General features: G+C 38.7%; 2 protein-coding genes across 3 annotated transcripts; one reads left to right on the forward strand and one right to left on the reverse strand.

The window, feature by feature from the left end:
* Window positions 1-84: 84 nt before the first annotated feature.
* Window positions 85-3,417, reverse strand: las1l (LAS1 like, ribosome biogenesis factor). Its single transcript, XM_005815799.2, has one exon. The coding sequence runs from the start codon at window positions 3,243-3,245 to the stop codon at window positions 1,557-1,559; it is 1,689 nt and encodes a 562-aa protein (XP_005815856.1). The 5' UTR covers window positions 3,246-3,417; the 3' UTR covers window positions 85-1,556.
* A 1,142-nt stretch (window positions 3,418-4,559) lies between these two features.
* LOC111606209 (proprotein convertase subtilisin/kexin type 5-like) lies at window positions 4,560-12,875 on the forward strand. Of its 2 annotated transcripts, none has more exons than XM_023326245.1 (15): window positions 4,560-4,793; window positions 5,836-5,963; window positions 8,537-8,630; window positions 8,768-8,893; window positions 9,332-9,487; window positions 9,637-9,724; window positions 9,810-9,900; window positions 10,263-10,356; window positions 10,494-10,619; window positions 11,289-11,444; window positions 11,594-11,681; window positions 11,767-11,948; window positions 12,035-12,066; window positions 12,159-12,204; window positions 12,512-12,875. In XM_023326245.1, the coding sequence occupies exons 2-15, from the start codon at window positions 5,931-5,933 to the stop codon at window positions 12,613-12,615; spliced, it is 1,416 nt and encodes a 471-aa protein (XP_023182013.1). In that variant the 5' UTR covers window positions 4,560-4,793; window positions 5,836-5,930; the 3' UTR covers window positions 12,616-12,875. The 2 variants fall into 2 exon arrangements, with proteins under 2 accessions (XP_023182013.1, XP_023182066.1); XM_023326298.1 differs by having other exon boundaries at window positions 4,560-4,781.
* The last annotated feature ends 4,887 nt before the right edge of the window (window positions 12,876-17,762 follow it).

Raw genomic sequence — 17,762 nt, forward strand, 5'->3', positions numbered from 1 at the left:
CCTGGAGAGCCAGTGTTTTTTTAAATTTTTTATCAGGGCACAGAGAAAAAAAACTAATGAAACAAAACAAACGAACAACAGGACAATATTTCATCATTTAATATGTCAAGTGAACCAAAAGAGCCACTTGTATCATAAGAGCTGCAGGATTGCAGTTCTCTGAAAGTCCTTTTTTAATCCATGCATTGTTTTTGCAATTATCTGTACTGCATTAACCCTCTAGAATCTTTATATATAAAAATATTACATTCTGCTATTTCATCTATATTTAATCCTGTTTTCAAGAGCTGCACAGCTAATCTTGTAAAGTTCCCCTCTGCAGTGTTATCCTTACTTTAGTGGGGTTTTTGTTGCATGCCCACATTTACTGTTACACCTGAATTTTCACATTGTGACAAAACAGGACAGTAAGGGTGCATGTGTGTCTTTTATCAAATGAGAGCCCCAAATATCTAAAACAATCCATTCTTTCTAGTTCATTACATTCCCATATGTGTTTTTTATTAATCTGGAGACTTAACAGCTTTTGTACAACAGCTTTTGTTTTGGATGATGAATATTTATAAGGAATCCTACATTCTGTAATGTCTTTTACAATTCTTCCCCCATCCAAATAACAATCACCTCTGAATAATCAAGAAAGTGATGGAGTTGTTCATATGACTAAAATATGACTGTAAATAACAGACTAAAAATGCAGCTATGAGGAGTTCCATTTTCCATGTGAAAAAAAATGTTCCTATTTTAAAACTAATACTTCTTTGGGTTACAATTTTTTTTTTTTTTTACCCACCTGTTCAGTTTTAATTTTAATCCCATCCCTCTCTTTCGTAACATATTCATTTAACTCCTTTCTGTTCTTGTCTTGTCCCACCGCCATATTGAGAAGTTTGTCCAGGAAGCAGATTCTTATTTTATTGGCGACACAAAATTATTATTTTTTTCTGTAGAAAAACAACATTTATTCCACAGTGTACAAAAGAAAGTGAACTATACGACACTACTTGTTTCTACCTAAGTCGTCATGTGAAAGAAGTTAATACGAAAAAAATACAAATAAAACCTTGTGTTCCCCACCAAAGTCGCTTCCACATCATCATCACAGTGACCCAACAGTTCCAAGATCTACAATAATCCAAACCAGAGACTAAAGGACATGTTCAATGTTTGTTGGCATCATTAAAAGCATCAGGAGTTTTCCCATCAGGGTTGCAGCGGTGTTGTGTTTAATACGGTGTATTTGGCAACATTGTCTTTTCCTAACTGATGAATCATTTTTGACTGCGCAGTTGCAGCATTTACACCAAGAGATTGTTATTTTATAATTGTGGAACAGAGTCAGCGGCTTTTCGTGGTGAATAAAACTATGCCACCGTATTAAAAGGTGAATATTTATGATGTTTATGATGTGAATCATAAACAGAAGGTGGCACTTTAACAGCTTTCTATACTCAGATCCAGTTGATTATTCAAGAACTGAACTCATAACTGACAACATACTTTCATTCTGTGTACCAAGTTGGTATTTGTGGAGTCCCCAGCCAATTTATCACAACTCAGAACAGCTTGAGTCCACATTTCAGTCTGTTGACATCACTTTGGTTCCAGATGAGACCTTCTGCGGCCCTAGCGGGTCCATGGACCCCCGGGGCGTTCTGTCCCCGGCTGCTCTCCATCTCCACCGGCTGCTCACAGACCGTCATCGCTGAGTAGGTCTCCACCATGAGGGACGACGGGTCCTCCGACTGTCCAGGAACCTTCCCGAGAGGAAAGTCCTTCCATAAGACCTTATCGAAGCACACCTGCCACGGAGAACCTCTGAGCACCTTGGCTTTCTCGGCCAGGACATCCATCCGCTGGAGGTCGCCGGACGACTCGCTCCTCTCCCCGCTGCGCCTCAGCTGCTGCCGCCGCTTCTCGTGCAGGCTCTCCAGGGTGTAGATAGGCTGATGCTTCTGCTCCCGGGGGAGGCTGAACTCCACGGCGGGGGTCTGGGTGTAGATGGAGCAGAGCTGGAGCAGCTTCTGCTGGGTGTCCTGAGGCAGCGGGTGCTCCATGTCGTCCAGGATGAGCTGCAGCAGGTGAGGCGTGGAGCCGCAGGGAGCGTCCAGGCAGGCCGACAGCAGCTGCTGCCACCGCAGCTGGAGGCGGTTCATGAAGATCCTGTCCTTCATCCGGGCCTTCTTCTGCGTCTTCCGTTCGAAGCGGAACTCGAACTTGTTGCTGTTGCACAGGAGGACCTCCGAGGCCCAGGCGGAGAGGTAGAACACCCTGAGGTCCGTCTGCTCGGTGGCCGCCACCTTCAGCTCCACGAACAGCTTCTCCAGGAGCAGGTGGATGAACGAGGGTGAGTTGAGCATCTTCAGCAGGGGCAGCCAGAACTGCAGGAAGGGCTGAGGGACTCTCGGTTCAGAGGAGCCGGCGGTCTCAAACGGGTCACAGCCCAACGTTTCCAGCTGCTCGGCTGTCGGTACCAGAAACCCGTCCTCCAACAACACATCGACCAGCAGATCGCTGGAGTCCAAAGACAACTGCTTGATCTCCCCCAGCAGCCAGCTCATGTCTGCAAGGGGAGCCAGGCCCCGGTCCTCCTGAGGCCCGTCCAGACTCCGGTACCGCTCCCTCTCATAGGAGATCAGGAGGTCCCGGGCGGCCTTGTAGGCCTCCATCTCCTGCCTGCTCAGCAGATTGCCCTCCTGCCGCTTCAGCTCACCATCCTCCTCCTCTCCATCAGAGTCTGACTCCCAGTCCTCGCCTGCGCCCCCTCCCAGCTGCCTGGACCAGTACTCCTGCTGGAGCCACTCCAGCACCACCTTGCATCCCTTCCGGCACCACTTCAGCGTGGGCAGCTTCTTATGGGTGAAGTCGTGCCGCAGGTCCACCACCCACTCCGGGATGTTGAGCTTCCCGGCCAGCCGCCTCAGTGGCCGGGCTTTCCTCCCCTGCTGCCTCTCGGTGATCAGATTCACAAACCGGACCAGGGCCGCCCCGTACAGCAGGACCAGGTCGTCTCCGCTCAGCTGTCCGGACCGGTCCAGGACCTGGCCCCGCACCAGGTCGGCCGTGCAGTCCACAGCCACGGGCGTGTTGTGGGCATACCGGCCCCTCCACGCTGAGACCCTCTGCAGAGCGAACCTCTGCAGGGCGGGATCCTTGGAGTAGAGGTGGTCCAGGACCTGGTCCCACTCTGCCTTGTTGACCCAGGCCACCACATGGCGCCTCTTCCCCGAGCTGCTTTTCTTCATGGCGGAGGCGCTGAAGAACCACGGAGAGTTCAACTCAACACCGATACCTCCGATACACTGGAGCTAAAAACACGGAGGATAGAGAAACGAGGCATGAAAAGGTTCAGGGCCCTATTCTTCTTCTTCTTCTTCTTCTTTGCTATTCTTCTTCTTCTTCTTTGCTATTCTTCCTCTTCTTCTTTTTGGTTTTAATGGCGGTTGGCAAGCAACTTAATGGTGTGCATTACCGCCACCTACTGGTATGGAGTGTGGATCAGGACGCAACTTAAAAAAAAAAAAAAAAAAAAAACTAATTCTTTGCTATTCTTCTTCTTCTTCTTCTTTTCTATTATGGCGGCTAGCAAGCGTCTTTGAGGTGCATACCGCCACCTACTGTACAAGCGTGTGTAGCGACACTACTTTACGTCTATTAAATGTTGTTTTTTTTAATTAATCTGTAAGGAAAGCAGATTGGTGAAATATCCGCTAGCTTTCCTTCATTTCCCAATATTCCTATAAGAAGATCATTTTATTCAGAGTGGCGGAAACGTGCTTCCCATAATAAATATTCAATAAAAATGTAAAAATAAATTTTTTTTAAAAAAGTAACGTAAATCAATTTTATGCTGAAACCGCCACAGGCCATGTTTTTGCTCTTGCACAACGGAACTGCCTTTACTACAGTAACTGCGCTGCCATGATCTGAGCTCCGTCCTGCTGAAAACTCTCGTGGCCGTGGAGCTGCTAGACACATTTCTGCAGCTGAACTCTTGTACAGGATACAAAGTTACCTCTGGCATCAATCAACATTTTTTTTTTGGAAAAGTTTGACGCGACACAATGAGCCTGCCCGACAAACTGGTTTTTATGGCGGTTGGCATAAACTGGAGCTACTGGATTGGGATGACAAAAAAGGTAGATGGTGATGATGGTGATGATGATGATGATGATGATGATGATGATGATGATGATGATGATGATGATGATGATGATGATGATGATGATGATGATGATGATGATGATGATGTGGATTTTGTCGAATGGACTCCGATAGGTAGAGGAAGAGGTAAGGAAAAACATGTGAAAGATGACAGAGAGTCTGGTAGCCATAATAAAAATCATCCATGTCAAGAAATGTTAAAACCTAGTTGGGAAAAGGGAAAAAATTATTTAAATTCTTTTGGCTGGGAGATAGAAAAGATTATAAAAGACTTTGATTTATCTCGTATAAATATCAAACAGTTCCTGTGTCACCAGTTTGTCCGTCTCTGTTTCCTAACAGTGTTGTTGATTTTACTTTGTTGCAGAAAAGGGAAAAAGAAAACCTTTCAGATTCATGTTCAGCACAATCATATTTGCAGAAAGGAGGACGATCCTTTTCAGTTTGCCCAGCTATGCGCATAACTCGAGGAATGTGCAGAGCTTCCTGTCGCAAACCTGAAAACCAACGAAAAGCAAAAAAACCCACGGATCTTAGGACGTTGTTGACCAAATGAAATCATAAAGTGAATGTCTGACGATGATGAACATTCACCTGAAAACTAACTTCATCGCGATGTAAGACTTCAGGTAAAATTACATTGTAAGCTGCTCATTTTATGCCTCTGTGTTTTTAATGAAGGTCCATAAACGACGGTAGTTTTCCTCTGTTAGAAGAACTGGGTGGAGAAACACTGAAGACTGAAAATATGAACTTTAAAGGAGAGGAGTTCTGTTCTGTAGTTCAGGGATTAGTTTGAAACAAAGTTATGAAAACTAGTGTTGCTACTGGTTTAGTTAAAACTGTTTATCTTTGTTTGGCAAAAAAAACTGTCTCGTCTTATGTTAATTTATGGGTGAAATGAAAGAGTAACAAACAAATCGCTTTTATCACGTCAGTAAAACAGATTTAGACATGAAACCTGTCAGTTTATTTTCTTAGGTTAATTTGCTGCTCTCGTTGTTTATTGATGAGAGATATCAAGGTTTTATCTTAAGAGTTCACGTTGAGCGCGTGAACACGGGGACTTTCCAATCCGCGTGACGTCATCACTCAGCGGTCGCGACGCCGCGTTGGGTCGCGCGCCTAATTTAAAGTATAAACTACAAATCTAATTTCAAACTAGTTTCATCCAATATTTGAATAAATATAATAACAAAAAATAAGCATCTTGTTCGCAGCACAATAATATCAACAGATGACATCAAACAAAAAGTAATAAACAGGAATAAAATAATTTGTAACCAGAAAAATATTACTGTTGCTGTTACTTGAAAGTTTCATAATATACAAAAGGTATTAAATGTGTTTATCTATAGACCAGTGATATTTTTGTTTAATACAGTAGAAAATATTTTCCAGGCTTTAAGATGACAAAGTCATTGAGAGATTACAACTACAGCAGATTTAGAACTTTAATTTATTTTCTCAATGTGTTTGTTTGCAAAAACTGTAGAAGAAAGACATCAATAATATTTAGCCATTAATTTATCACAAGTCATATTATCACCTCAACATTCAACAACAGCATCACATGCTGCATGATTTCCTAACATTCTGCAGCCCTGCTTCATGCTACAGTTCCCAGAGTTCCTACAGGTTAACAATGTGTTTGTGTTTCCTGTTTTACAGACGTTGACCTTCAGCATTAAGAGTCACAATTTGGTTCATCCTCTATTAGAGGATTTCTGTTCCAGACAAGTTTCATCCTCATCCTGCCTTTGACAATGACATCTTGGGCAACAACATCTATGCTGCTGGTAAATTTATTTATGACAAAGCAATGGATATATTTATTAGGAAAGTGTTCGTTTTGTTGTTGTTGTTTTTTTACAAAATGGTAATTTTATAAATGATTTGAACTCTGTCTTCAGAATCAGATCCATGGTTTTACAGTTTCTTCTTAAGTTTGACATGTCTTGAAAACAAATTCCTGTGTTTGTTACACACAACATGCATATTTTAAAATGTTTAAAATATGCCAGAATGTTGCCAGAGGGTTTTACTGTCAGAGGTGAAAACGTATGACATGTACTGATGTTACTGATTGTTGGTGTATTTGTACTCTTCAAAGTATCTATTTTTTAAATTGTGTACTTTGATTTTAGTATATTTTGTTTCAAGAATTGTACTCTGTCAGCTTTGAGATCTCACACCAGATTGTGCTAAAAAGTGCCAAGGCTGAAGCATATTATTCTTTGTAAGAGCACACAGCCTGTTGACCAGTAGAGAGCGTTGCATGACCTTTTTTGCTTAGTTTAGCTTTGCCTCCATCTGGTGTTTTGCCTGTCCGACATAGTGAAGAACGCCGAAAGACCCTCAAAAGCAAAACATCATGCTGAGTTCCAAAGAAATTTAGGAACACATGAGAAAGAACATTAATTCTCATCTCAGTTTTTTCACAACTCACCCTGATGATCCTCCAGACTTTTAGGAAAACGTTCTGTGAACTGTTTGGAAGGTGTGTGTCCCACTGTATCTGGTGTTAGCGTAACTGCATTACAGAAAAAGATCACACCAACAGTAAAACGTGGTGGTAGTGTGTTTTTATGACCTAACATGCAGGATCTCTTCATGTTGTCCTTAATGCTGGACTGCAGTTGCTGCTGCTAAGAGTGACCCAAACAGTTATTAGGCTTTGTGGCAATCTCTAGGTTTGAATTGTTTCTCCCTTAATGATGAACATCGTCATTTAAACCTGCATTTTGTGTTTTTACTTGTGCTGTCTTTGACAAATATTTAAATGGGCTTGATGTTCTGAAACACTGACAAACATGTAAAACGAGAGGAAACCTGGAGAGGGGCAAACGCTTTCACAACACTGTAGGTTCTGATTCCCTGACGCCTCCTCGCCTCCCTCATCCTTTCCTTGGCCATCGGCTGATGAACAGCACCAGGCCAGTGGTGCAGGTGTCCTGGTTCGTTTGATAGATCTGGAGGAAGGTCTGATGAATTTGATCAGAGACCAGTGCTTGTAGTCCTGCAGATCAGAGGTGGATGAGTGTTTATTAGAAACAAAGAGAGCAGACACACCTGGGCAACAAATAATAACAAATAAACAATAAGCAGTAGAATGCTGCTTTGTTTAACTGGGATATAGTCATGAACAATAAAAACATATCTCCCTAAATGTCAAGAGTTATCAGGAGTTTTTTTTTAGTTGATGTGAGATGGACCTTTATGTTGTTTTGGGTCAGCAGTGGTTCTGAAATTGAATCTCTCTTATAAAGGCCACTTTACCCATTCTCTCTTTCTTATTGTCTATCCATGACCTCTGACCTTAACTGAGGCAGTGAGGCCTTCAGACGTTTAAATGTTCTTCTGCTTCTTATGTGAACCTAGATCAACAAGTTTGTCTGGACAGATTGTTGATTCCTCTTGGAGTCATTTTGGTGGACTTTGTATCGTTGGAATAATCTTCACTGTTCCATAAATAATAATAATAATATAATAATTAGAACTTCATTTAGCCATTTTTTATCCCACTGAGTTCAAAAGATCTTTTGTAAAATAAAGACCTGGCCAAGACTGGCAGCATGTAGAGAGACAGAAAAACAGCACAAAAACAAAAACCACTCAGTCACAATAAATATTAACTTACAATGAAAAATGAGTCTAAATGAATTCATAAGTTCTCCATCTGTGGATCATGGTTCTCTCTGAGGTTCTCTGTCATCCCAGCCTTTGTGATGGAAGGTTTTCCAGTCTGATGGATGTCAGTGAATTTATTTCTCATTTTAAATCACTTTAGCTCAGCATGTTAAGTGTTGCAGTTTGAGATCTTTTAGTTACTTCATGTTGTCAGAGAGGTTCTAATGAAGGGATTTTCTGTTTCAACCGGTCAGACTGTAGGTTTGGTATTTTCATGATAAATAAAATTATCTTTACAAAAATAAAAAAAACTTTTGTATATACTTGGGTTATGCTTTTCTGATATGTAAATTGTATTTTATGACCTGAAACATTTAGGTTTCACAGAAAAGCAAAAGCAGAAGAATGTAATCAAATTTGGACATCTGTAATTGAATTGTATAGATTGTAGCTATTCTGGGTGGATAGTCTTGTAAAGTTCCTTAAGATGAAATGTGTTGTGAATTGAAACTTCATAAATAAAATGAATTAAATTCGATAATTGCAGCAACTAATACTAAGGACAGGTTGAAGCTAATCTAATAATCTAAATAAGTGTTGATATAAATTAATGTTATGCTGACATAGAACTGCTAAAATGTTTCATCAAAGCAGGATAAACAATAAATGATCTTAAAGGGAAATGCTGCTGTCAGCTAGAATCTGATCCTAATTGTTAAAAAAAATGTTTTTCTTTTAACAGGTGATTCTGATGAGAAACTTCAGAGTCGATTCCATCAGATGTCATCTAACTGAATACAGGATAGGAGAAGAGTGCTGTCCTATGTGTAATGTTGGTATGTTCCAGTTATGAATTATTGTTTATTCTGATATATATACTCTGTTATAGGTAGGCTGCTTTCATTGCCTGAATCTTGTTCAACCTGCAACCCATCTTATTCTTTAAAATGATAAACTGTTTATTTTCCAACAGGCCATCGGGTCAAAACAGACTGCACTGAGTTTAAAAGGACAATCTGTCAGACATGTTCAGATGGGACATTTATGGACCTGCCAAATGGACTGAAGAGATGTAATCCATGTTCTACCTGTGACTCAGGTGCAGTTATGTTGACTTTGTATTATATTTGTATTTATTTATTTTTTTCATGAAATCATTTTCACATCTGCTTCCTCAACTACACAAACATCTGTGTTCTAAATATCTGCAGTGTTAAAATCTTTTATATTTCAGCAATAAATGCTTCACTCACTCCATGTTGTTCCTTTTCTACTTTCAGTTCATGAAAGTTGGGTTTGTTGTTTTCTGTCTCTTTACATCTGATACATATTCACTTACAATGTAGAAATATAATGCCTATAAAATCAGTGCTAAATCTGGTTAGTGATGTTGCTGTTATTTTGAACACAAATGTAAATTATGTAAACGATTCAGATATTATTCAGCTGGACAAACTGTCTGACTTAAAGATGTCTTGAGATTCACCATGTTGCTGTTAGTTTTCTCCATACATGTATAATCTGAACATGTTCACAGGAGCTGGGCTGAAAGTAAAGCGACAATGTGAAATAACTACAGACACAGTTTGTGAACCAATGGAGGGATTCTACTGTACAGACCTTAAATCAGGAGGTTGTTCTGTAGCACAGAAACACAGGAGCTGTGAACCAGGACATTACATCAGCAGGATGGGTTGGTCTGATTCTCTTCAACACATAAATGCTTTTATTTTTAGATGAATTCTGACTTTTGAAAAGAATAAACTGAGTTACATGTTGGTCAGAACTAAAAATCAGATCAGAATCTTCTGACTAACTTTAAAGTGATTTGTGTTTCTCCAGGAACAGCCTCCACAGACACAGAATGCTCTGAATGCAGCAGTGGATCATTTTCTGATGGAACAATGTTGTCATGTCAGCCTCACACACAGTAAGCTGGTCTCTTACAAACAGCATAAACACAGGATAATGTTTTACCAAATGATTTACCTGCATTCATGTTTCTGTTATTTCAGATGTGAAAACAAAAACCTTCATCTGATAAAAGCAGGAACAGCTTCAACTGATGCTGAATGTGGAGGAAAAAGTTCCAACATCACAGGAATTGTAATCAGTGTTCTGGTGTTTTTTTAGTTGCAAATTTAAATATCTATAATTGAATTGTATAGATTGTAGCTTTTTGGAGTGTATAGTCTTGTAAAGTTCCTTAAGATTATGAATTGAAACTTCATAAATAAACTGAATTAAATTCAATAATTGCAGCAACTAATGCTAAGAACAGGTTGACCTCTATTAGAAGCTAATCTAATAATATAAATAATTGTTGGTATAAATTAATGTTATGCTGACATATAACTGCTAAAATGTTTCATCAAAGCAGGATAAACAATAACTGATCTTAAAGGGAAATGCTGCTGTCAGCTAGAATCTGATCCTAATTGTTAAAAAAAATGTTTTTCTTTTCACAGGTAATTCAAATGACAAAAATCGGAGTCAAATCCTTCAGATGTCATATAACTGAATACAACATAGGAGAAGAGTGCTGTCCTATGTGTCCTGCTGGTATGTTCCAGTTATGAATCATTGTTTATTCTGATATTTATACTCTGTTATAGGTAGGCTGCTTTCATTGCCTGAATCTTGTTCATCATGCAACCCATCTTATTCTTTAAAATGATAAACTGTTTATTTTCCATCAGGCTATAGAGTCAAAACAGACTGCACAGAGTTTAGAAGTACAATCTGTCAGAGTTGTTCAGATGGGACGTATATGGACCTGCCAAATGGACTGAAGAGATGTAATCCATGCTCTAACTGTGATTCAGGTGCAGTTATGTTTGTGACTTTTCAACTTGTTTTTTTATTTTTGCCTAAAAAATTAATTCACGGCCACAAACACCTGTGGTCAAAATATATGCAGAGTTTAAAGATGAAAGACCCAAAATCTTTAGAATGGCTTTTATCTTACAGAAGAAAATGAGCTCACTGATTGAACTCCATGTTGTTGGTCCTTTTCAGCATGCTACTTTTAATGATGTAATCACACATTAATGATTTAATCACACATTAATGATTTAATCACACATTGCAGGTGGGCAAGGGCAGTTCTACATGAGGGCATCTGTGGGCAAATACCTTTCTAGATTCTAAAGGTGCTTTTCGCACACTAAGGGGTTAACATAACAGTTCTACCTCAGGCAGTGAGCTTTTCTATTATACAATCTGTTCCTCGCTATTGTGGGTGGGATGTGAACATGCAGCATCTGTGGTCGTCTCTGCTGATGTTTTCAAAGACACTCAGTATTGGAGAACCTCAAGGTTCTGGTTCTAATGGACTGAATTAAGCCCAAATATTTAATTTTGTGTTATAGCAAATCATTCATTGAGATGTCTCTTTTCATTCACTTGGAGAAACTATTCTGTCTCACTTAAATGAGATTCACCATGTTGCTGTTAGTTTTCTCCTTACATGTGTAATCTGAATATGTTCACAGGAGCTGGGCTGAAGGAAAAGCAACAATGTGTAATAACTGCAGACACAGTTTGTGAACCAATGGAGGGATTCTACTGTACAGACCTTAAATCAGGAGGTTGTTCTGTAGCACAGAAACACAGGAGCTGTGAACCAGGACATTACATCAGCAGGAATGGTTGGTCTGATTCTCTTCAACACATAAATGCTTTTATTTTTAGATGAATTCTGACTTTTGAAAAGAATAAACTGAGTTACATGTTGGTCAGAACTAAAAATCAGATCAGAATCTTCTGACTAACTTTAAAGTGATTTGTGTTTCTCCAGGAACAGCCTCCACAGACACAGAATGCTCTGAATGCAGCAGTGGATCATTTTCTGATGGAACAATGTTGTCATGTCAGCCTCACACACAGTAAGCTGGTCTCTTACAAACAGCATAAACACAGGATAATGTTTTACCAAATGATTTACCTGGATTCATGTTTCTGTTATTTCAGATGTGAAAAAGAAAACCTTCATCTGATAAAAGCAGGAACAGCTTCAACTGATGCTGAATGTGGAGGAAAAAGTTACACCACCACAGGAATTGTGATCGGTGTTTTGTTTTTGGTGATTTTTTTATTAGTTGCAGCAGCAATTGTTGTTGTTCTCTGGAAAACTAAAAAAATTAAAATACCAAGTGAGTTGGAAAAAAACTGTAGTTAAAATATTATCAGCATTTTATTTTTTACTGTTTTAATAATTGTAACATTTAATTTTTAACAGACATTTGTACAAAACGACAAAAACCCCAAAGGGTAAGTAGGTTTTTAACTGAACTGTAATGTGAACAGATATTGATAACAATATTTAGTTTAGTCAATAATTTGTCTCGTCTTCTACATGAAAGGACCAAGCAGAAGAAGAAGAACAGGGAGTCCGTTTAAATGTACAAGGTAAGAAGAACTTTGTTCTTTACTTAACAATAATAATAATAATAATAACAATAATAGCATTAATAATAATAATAATAATAATAATAATAATAATAATAATAATAATAATAATAATAATAATAATATAGGATAGATAGTTTTTTCTGGTTATTGTTCTGTGCATATAGCTTACATAAGTTTGATTATTTTCTCTAAGGAATGAAATAAACGTCTTTATAGTCTAAAATCTGATATCAAGGATTCTGGTTGAGCAGCTGTCTGGATGTTTCCATTAAAATCTAATAGGTTTGTTGCCTTTTTCTAACAGAAGTGATGATACCAAACATTGACACCACCAGGTTCTCTGATCAGCACCAGCAGGCAAGACGACTGAACTGTCTTGCAGAAGGACACAATGACAGAGATCGGTGAAGCGGGAATTAAACCAGCAACCTGCCGATTGCAGGGTGAAGTTTTACCACCATCGTCAGGAAATGAATTACTCCATGTGAAACCAACCTCAGACATTTGTACAGTTTTATAAAAAACCTGATGATCCACCAGCTTTAAGATCATTTTATTGATGTTCATGTTCTGCTTCACAGGAACCTGACATGAAATATACATACATACATATACAAATATACATAAATATACATCTGTATAATCTGTGCATATAGCTTACATATTTATATTTATACACAATATCTGTATGGACTACAGATGTATATTTAATATTTATTAATCTAAAAATAAATATTTACATCTGTAAATATTACATATTTATATGTCGTAGAGCACTTCTGGATAGATGCAAACTACATCTCGTTGCTTGTACTTGTGACAGTGCAATGACAATAAAGTTGAATTCTATTCTATTCTAAAATGTTAACATTGCTAATATGTTTCAGATTTTCTGAAAACCTAAAACCACCTGAACAAATAGAATTACAGTTTTATTGTGTTTTTCTTTTGCAGATAAAAATGCACAAGTGAATATCTTTATACATAATTTATTTTTTTAAATACCATCATGCTTTTATTGTCACAAAGACATATTCACCATAGTGACTGTTGTAGCAAAGTGGTGAAGAAGTGAATTACCAGATCCATTCATGTGTTCATTTGTTCTGCTCAGTAGAGACTATAGATTATATAATTTTAGATAAGAAGTTAATTTAGATGCCAGCTGAGAAATGAAGAAAACTTTCTGAAACTGGAGTCGTTGCTATGTTGAATTTTCTGCTTCTGACTGTAATAATAATATAGTCAGGCTCTGACTTGTTTTGATGTTTCTTTGAAGAGCAGCTGTATATATACATTTTTAAATTAAATATTCAAAATGTTAATTTTGAATATTTAACTTATAGATTTGCCTAAAATTTTGTTGACCTTGGTTTTCTGGCTCAGGTGTAGTGTGCTTCCTCTGAACAACAAACTTAATATTTAGTTAGCAAGCTAAATAAATACCTAACAGTTAAAATTTTTCAGTAGTAGTCATTATAAAAACTGAATTAAAAAATCAACAACATGACACACTAACCATGTTGTTGGTTACTAGTGAATTATAGATTCACTGAGTCTGTGATTATAGATTCTGGCAGTGTTGAATGTAATAAACCTGATAACAAAAACACTGTATTTATTGAACAAACACAGATTGGCTCAAAGGTGCCTCCATACTGTGTAGTCTGCTATGCAGTCAGTATAAACAGAATCAAGCACCAACTTTTTTCAGCCCTGCTGTATTTATGTTTAAAGTAATTTTTGACTGGAAGTTAACATTTTGGAGCGAACCAGCCAGAGTCCTGCCTTAAGTCTGATGAGAGCAGTGGTGGTTTCTGATATGGGCAACAGCCCAGGGTGGCATTTTGTAGGGGGAAACATAAGCACCCCTTCTGCCCCCGATGTAATTGGAATCCAAGATGGCTGGCAGACACACTTGTTGACCTTTCTTGGAATATCTTGTCAGTCCTTCTATTTTAGGAGGATCCTAGACGTAAAAACATGCTGATATGCAGAAGTATCTATGAAACAATATTATTAATTTAGTTTAGAAAATTTTATTTCTAATAGGTAGGAAATTGTGATTCACCATGTGTCCAACACAGTGCAGCTCATTGAACTGTCTTATTGTAAAGTTTTCCCATTCCTCTCAGTGCGCTAAGATACCAGTCGGCTCTGTAGAAATATTGGTATGCAAGACTTTTATAAGATTTTATTTTTTCTTGTTTTTTTATATGTTATGTTGTTGTGTAATCTATCTATCTATAAGTTAGTTTAAAATTTTTTTTGTGCAGATCAGTTGTAGTTTGTGTTAGTACAATTAGATCACAATGCAGCAAAGCATAAACAACACTATAAAATAGTCCTGAAAAGTCTCTCTAACTCCTCTGATGATGAGGCAGCAGAGATGAGGAGTGGCTGCCAGAGGACACTAGAGACACAGGAGATGTGGATGATGAAGGAGACGCAGACAGTCAGGATGCTGAAAGTCAAGATGATGATGGACAGGATGCAGAGGAAGGTCAGCATAATGAGGGAGCTGAAGAAAATGTCCACATGGTACCTGTCCAGAGCAATATTCTCAATATTGTTGCCTGCACTCAACCCTGAAAATATGTCTGGAAAGTCCAAGACAATGACTTTGATGGAGACTTTCCACCTTTTCCAGGAGAGTAAATATTTTTTTGACAATTTCTTCTGCAGCATTCAATTCATTGAGGCATTGAAAGACCCAGGCATCTATGGCACAGGTCAGAAACTCAAGAGTGGAAAACAACTGAAAGAAGAAGGCAGAGGGACCTGCTCTGTTGAAAGATCACTGTCATACATTGGCTTGACAGGTCAGTTGTCCACATGGCATTGACCTGTGCTGGCCAGTCCCCTGAAGACAAGGCCCAAAGATGGCTGAAGAAAAAACAAAGAAAGATCAGTGTCTAAAGACCCTACATGGTGGCCCTTTAAAACCAACACATGGGTGGGGTGGATCTTGTTGACCAGTGTGTGGCCATGTGTCCCACAGACGTAGAAACAAGCGGTGGCACATCAGAGTCTTCTTTCATTTTTTGGGTGTGACTGTTGTTAATGCCTGGCGACTCTACCTGATGTCTGTACTGGAAAGGATGAATCTCATTTTCAAATCTTCTGTGACATTTACACTGATAAATTCTGGCTCCCTTCAGCTGTAGGAGGTGAATAGAAAGGGAGACGGCACAATTCCCTGGGGAGCTGCAGTGTTACATATCAGACTGTCTGACATGCAGCTCTGTAATCTCACAAACTGAGGTCTGGCTGTCAGACAGTCGATGATCCAGGTGATGAATGATACGTCTATGTCCATTTTAACCAGCTTCTGGCGTAGTAACCCTGCCTGGATGGTGTTGAAGGCTGATGAAGTCAAAGAAAAGGATGAGGACAATGGTGTCAGGTTGTCAGGGGATCAGTAGGCCTTCTGCAGCACATAAATGCATCATCCACTGTGGGGCAGGTGTTACGGCAAACTGGAGAGGTTCCTGGATTACATCCACCTGAGTCCTCAGATGTACCAGAACCAGCCTCTTCATAACCTTCATAAAGTGAGAGGTCAGAGTTAAAGGTCTATAGTCGGTCAAGTACTTTTGGAACAACCTCCTTTGGCACTGGGACCAAGCACCATATTTTCCATAGTTCTGGTACTTTATGGAGTTTCAGGCTCACATTAAAGAGGTACTGCTGACTCCATTTAACTGACCTGAACATGTCTTTAGGACCTTCGGGCTGATATTGTCGGACCAGGGATTTTCCCAGGGTGAAGTTTCTCCAGCTCTCTTTTCACTTGATCATCAGCAGTAATCATAAAACTGCAGGCAGAGAATTACCTTCACCCAACAGCATTACTAGACTCACTATACTGAGCTTGGGAATGTTGCGTCGGGCGCTCATGCTGCGTTTAAAGGCGGCTCGGAAAAAACAATGGATTAAACAGAAGTAACGACTGAAAAAAAGTGCCGGGCGGGGAGTTGATTGAGAAGTAGAGGTTTCCCGGCCAAAACGGGAGACTTGACAGAAAACAGAAACAAGATGATCTTATCAAAGACAAAATACTTAAGGAACACAAAATAATAGTGAAACTCAAATCAAATCAATTCCAAAACGAGTCAACAACTCGGGATCCTAACAGTAAATACCTAATGTGACCCATCATGTGATCCAGTTGGCTGCAACAATGTGCTTTTTTAGTTTAGGTGGTTTTAGTTCCCAGCAGACAGAACTTTTACCACATGAAACAAAGACAGGAAAAACTGTTTTTACTGGACTTCTAGAGACAAACTCGATGTTGACTTGTTGAGAGCAGTTCATAATGAGAGTTGATATTTACATGAAACAAGTTTACACCAAGTTTTCAACAACCTCTTAATTAAGGTTGTTGAAATAAACACGTGCAATACATGGGAATTATGATTCTGTTATTTTCTGCTTAATGATGAAGTAACAAAACTCAAAAAGATAAATCACCGCAAGTTCAAAGTTTAATGGGTTGGAATTGAGGCGCTCAGCTCGATCAGCTCCTTCTGCTCCGTGTGCAACAACAAATAAAAGCCACAGGAACGACACCTGGACAGGTAACCGGCAGAGAGTTCAGCTCAAGTTAATAAGGAGAGTGTGGTGGCTGTTTTCTTTGATGATGTGGAAAGAAGGTTTTTTTTAATTAAATTGAAAATAATGGGAATTAGTGGATCAGTGTTTTATTGGATAAAAGATTTTTTTACAAGATAAATCAATACAAGTAAGAATAGGACATTTGTCAGAAAAGTTTTTGTTGAAAATGTTACACCTCAGGGAAGTGTAGTGAGTCCTTTGGGGGCTTTCTATTATGATTAACGATATGTTGGACAATTTGGAGAGTGGAATGGGGGTTTTCTTTATTTGCTGATGATGGAGCAATCTGGAAGAGGGGTAAAAAAAAATTATTTCATTGTTAAAAAGATACAAGAAGTAATTAATATTATAGAAGACTGGTCTTTTAAATGGGGATTTAAAATTTCTATAGACGAAACAAAGACTTTATTTTTTACGAGGAAGAACTTATTAAAACATATAGTTATGAGTTAGAAAGGGTAAAGAAATTTAAGTTTTTGGGTTTATGGCTGGAGGAAGAACTCAGTTAGAAAGTTCATATTCACAAAGTAGTGGATAAATGTAAGAGAGTTTTAAATGTAATGAGGTGTTTGGTGGGGAGTGAGTGGAGTGCTGAGAGAAAAGCATTGAAGACAAAATACACAGATTTTTATTATGACAGTATAGCTTATGGATCAGAATCAGCAACATTACTCCAAAAATTAGATAATATTCAGTATGGAGCCTTGAGGTTATGTACAGGAGCCAGAACAACTAAAACGTCAGATTTACTGGTAGAAATGGGAGAGATGCCACTTCAACTCAGAAGGTTACAGTTAACTTCAACTTATTGGTGTCATTTAAAGGGCCATAATGGAAATCATCCATGTCAAGAAATTTTAAAACCTAGTTGGGAAAAGGGAAAAAATTATTTTAATTCTTTTGGCTGGGAGATAGAAAAGATTATAAAAGACTTTGAT

The sequence above is a fragment of the Xiphophorus maculatus genome, chromosome 1 (assembly GCF_002775205.1).
Source record: "Xiphophorus maculatus strain JP 163 A chromosome 1, X_maculatus-5.0-male, whole genome shotgun sequence".
In the NCBI taxonomy this organism is placed as follows: Eukaryota; Metazoa; Chordata; class Actinopteri; order Cyprinodontiformes; family Poeciliidae; genus Xiphophorus; species Xiphophorus maculatus.

Coding starts and splice junctions, on each gene's coding strand:
- las1l (XM_005815799.2), bottom strand. CDS start 3,245: ATGAAGAAAAGCAGCTCGGGGAAGAGGCGCCATGTGGTGGCCTGGGTC.
- LOC111606209 (XM_023326245.1), top strand. CDS start 5,931: ATGACATCTTGGGCAACAACATCTATGCTGCTG. Junction 8,894..9,331: donor ATGTTCTACCTGTGACTCAG/GTGCAGTTATGT, acceptor ACATGTTCACAG/GAGCTGGGCTGAAAGTAAAG. Junction 11,445..11,593: donor ACATTACATCAGCAGGAATG/GTTGGTCTGATT, acceptor GTGTTTCTCCAG/GAACAGCCTCCACAGACACA.